Source organism: Selaginella moellendorffii, unplaced genomic scaffold (genome assembly GCF_000143415.4).
Source record: "Selaginella moellendorffii unplaced genomic scaffold, v1.0 SELMOscaffold_31, whole genome shotgun sequence".
NCBI classification, from domain to species: Eukaryota; Viridiplantae; Streptophyta; class Lycopodiopsida; order Selaginellales; family Selaginellaceae; genus Selaginella; species Selaginella moellendorffii.
Window position 1 is genome coordinate 436,998 of NW_003314292.1, and position 3,315 is coordinate 440,312.

The following is a 3,315-nucleotide window of genomic DNA, read 5'->3' on the forward strand; positions in this document are numbered from 1 at the left end:
AGATCTGTAAGAAGAGATCATACGGTGCCAGTTCTTGATGAATCTTGTCATTCATTTCTTCACTGCATACGGGTTGTGGATGCTTGTCATACTTTAACCACCTCAATTAACTAAAGGATTCGGACAGTTTTGTTTCTTGGTGCCCATATTCTCATCAGGTAAGTTCCCCTATGCCTTTCAAAGTAAATTTGAATGTATGAAGTGATTCTATATGCTCTTTTTGGGTCACAAGAAAATGATTGCATACAGCTTGTTCGTTGGAGGCGTGAGTGCTATCTGTTCTACAATGAGCATGGATTGGAGGATGGTACTTCTACTGTGGGCGATCACCTTCTGTGGATTTCTCACACGGGTTTGTTTGACAAGTTCTATGCAGTTTTGGTGATGAGTAATTTACAGATTTACATTGCTTCTGGTGCATTTCTACATGTTAGAGTCTCCACTTGAATTCCTATAAGCTTGTGACAATCAGCTCCAACATTCCAACTACTTGGGAATGGATATTGAGAGCTTGATGTGAAGCTGAGATTTCAAGAGATGCCTGACTTAATTATATTCTTACCTTTGGTTACTTTTAATCAAACTGATCAATGATTTTATTGACAAATATTTTTTTACAAAATAAAATATACAGCGTTGATTATATTTATAATTATTTTAAAAAATGTTTAGGGCCGTTTCAATTTCTTGGACCACCAAACACTAGCCAAGGAAAGAAGAAAATGGCCACAGCCTTGCTACTGTTGCTGCTCCTACTCGGACCAAGTGAGGCAATCCCAGGTGAGCTTCATTTTTTAGGATCTAAAGTAGTCAAGATCTCTGGATCTAACATCATCCATGATCTTCCAAAGTTCACAATCATCGCTACCACTACTACCCAATCGGCGTGAACTATGGTCAGCTTGGCAACAATCTCCCCGCGCCGCCCAAGTCCGTGGAGCTCATCCGGCAGCTCAAACTCGGGAGAGTCAAGATCTACGATGCAAATCCTTCGATCCTCTCCGCCCTGGCGAACACGAGCGTCAAAGTGACGGTCATGGTGCCCAACCAGCAGATCCCGAGCGTAGCATCCAGCCAGAGCTTCGCGGACGAATGGGTCAAGTCCAACGTCACGGCGTACTACCCATTCACTAGAATCCGGACGGTTCTCATCGGGAACGAGATTCTCTCGGACTTTAGCATCCGGCAATCCACATGGCCAAAACTCGTGCCGGCCATGAAGAACATCCACAGATCTCTTGCCAAGCTCGGGCTCCATCGCAAGATCAAAGTTAGCACTCCTCACGCCCTACTAGTTCTCCAGGGCTACGTCTTCCCTCCCTCCAATGGAACTTTCAGGGACGACATAGCCGAGCCCATTATCCGCCCCATGCTGGAGTTTCTGCACTCCACAAACTCGCCCTTCTTCGTGGACGCGTATCCCTTCTTCACCTGGGAGTTTAACCGCGCCACCGTTCCCATCGACTTTGCGCTCTTCAATGGATCCGGAACTCCATACCGGGACCCCGGGAATGGCCTCGTCTACGACAATCTCCTCGACATCCAGCTCGACTCGATCACCGCCGCCATGGCCAAGCTCGGCCACGAGAGCGTGAAGCTCGGCTTGGCCGAGACCGGGTGGCCAACCAAGGGTGGAATCGACGAGCGAGGCGCCAACTTTTACAATGCCGCGCTCTACAATCGCCGCCTGGCCAAGAAGCTCGCAACGAAGCCTCCTCTCGGCACTCCAAAGCGACCACACCAGCAAATCCCAGCTTTCATCTTCGCGCTCTTCAATGAGAATCTCAAACCCGGCCCGGTCACCGAGAGAAACTGGGGACTCTTTGCGATTGCAGACAATGGTTCCACCGCGATCCAAAAGTACGAGATCGATCTTACTGGCAGGCTTAGCGATGGTGACTACAAACCCATGGCATTGCCGCCACCCGAGCCTTTACCAGGTACTGCTAAGCTATGGTGCGTTGCTAACCAGAGTGCTTCGACTAGCCAGCTCCAGGGTGGCATAGATTTTGCTTGCGGCCCGGGTGGTGTCAATTGTAGCTCGATCACTGATCCCGGCCAACCTTGCTTCTTGCCAAACACCACAATCTCTCACGCCTCGATCGTTTTCAACGCGTACTACTTTTTCCAGAGGACGAACGGAGGGAGCTGTGTTTTCAACGGGGCTGCGTTTCTAACTTCCAGCGATCCAAGTAAGATCAAAGCTCTCCTTATTTTCTCTTTGAATGCTTTTCTTTTTTTCTTCTTTGTGTTCTTTTACTTCTGAGAGGTGTGCTCCATGCTTGAGTGAAAGAGCTGCATTGAATTTTAAGTACATCGTAAAGGAATTACTGATGTTTGTCCTCGTGATTGATAACGATTGCATGTACTGCATTCTCAGGCTACGCATCATGCGAGTATGCTCCAACTATTATCTGAGCGCTATGATCCTGGAGAAGTCAACTTACAAATTATGTTTCACACAAAACCAAAAGATTGAAAACTGGTGATTGCTTCTTCAAGTTGAAACATGATTGAAATGGAAAGCTCACAGGACACTAACTTCCTTTAAACACTTTTAACTCTCTCTTGTACCTCTTACTCCGTATTTTCAGTGGCTGCTTTGAAACGTAGTGTAATTTAAATACAAGTTTTATGATGGCTGAAAACATTGACGTGCTTGTTTCTACTTTGTGGGTGGAACTTGTGACGCAGACAAATTCAATATGAGGAATTTGGGCTCAAACTCGAGCCAAAACGTTAAGTATTTGATGGATGGAAAGGCAAAATATCTTTAATATGTTCTGCGTATATATGTACGCACCCCGCCCTGACCAGATGTGCACTTCTAGAAAAAAGACCTCGAACGAGTATTAGAAAAAAAGAAAAACAAGCAGTAGACCAAGTTGGTCCTTCTCCACACTTGAATCGGCAGGCGAAGTTGTGATGAAGAGAAAATTCCTGCCAGGATCATTTGATACGATGTTTTTTGTCAAGTCAATAACTTGGGTGATCTGGATCGGTGTGAGCGAGTGGTCCCCATGTGATTAAAGTACCTGTTTGATTGATGGATGTGGTGTGGACCTGGCAGGGCCGGCTAGCTGGAGAGCTTGTGTTGTTGAGAAGGGAATGTGTTGAAGGCTCCCTTGCCATAACTTACGTGAAGTATACGTTGTCTGTGCTGGGACGGCTTTTTCCTGGGATGAATGCTCTCCATGTTCAAGATGTGATAATCTTTGGTTTTTGTGATCACAGATAAGATTAAGAGCCATGTTTTCCAGATCAAAAGTCTGCGAGAAAGAGACGTGATCGCTGCGGCATATATACTGGGCTGCA

At 46.3% G+C, this 3,315-nt stretch overlaps 1 protein-coding gene across 1 annotated transcript; it reads left to right on the plus strand.

Moving 5' to 3' along the window:
* Positions 1 to 686: 686 nt before the first annotated feature.
* On the plus strand, positions 687 to 2,528 carry LOC9649383 (probable glucan endo-1,3-beta-glucosidase A6). Its single transcript, XM_002976454.2, has 3 exons — positions 687 to 780; positions 852 to 2,192; positions 2,381 to 2,528. Exons 1-3 carry the CDS (start codon positions 723 to 725, stop codon positions 2,416 to 2,418), a joined length of 1,437 nt encoding a protein of 478 aa, XP_002976500.2. The 5' UTR covers positions 687 to 722; the 3' UTR covers positions 2,419 to 2,528.
* Positions 2,529 to 3,315: the final 787 nt, after the last annotated feature.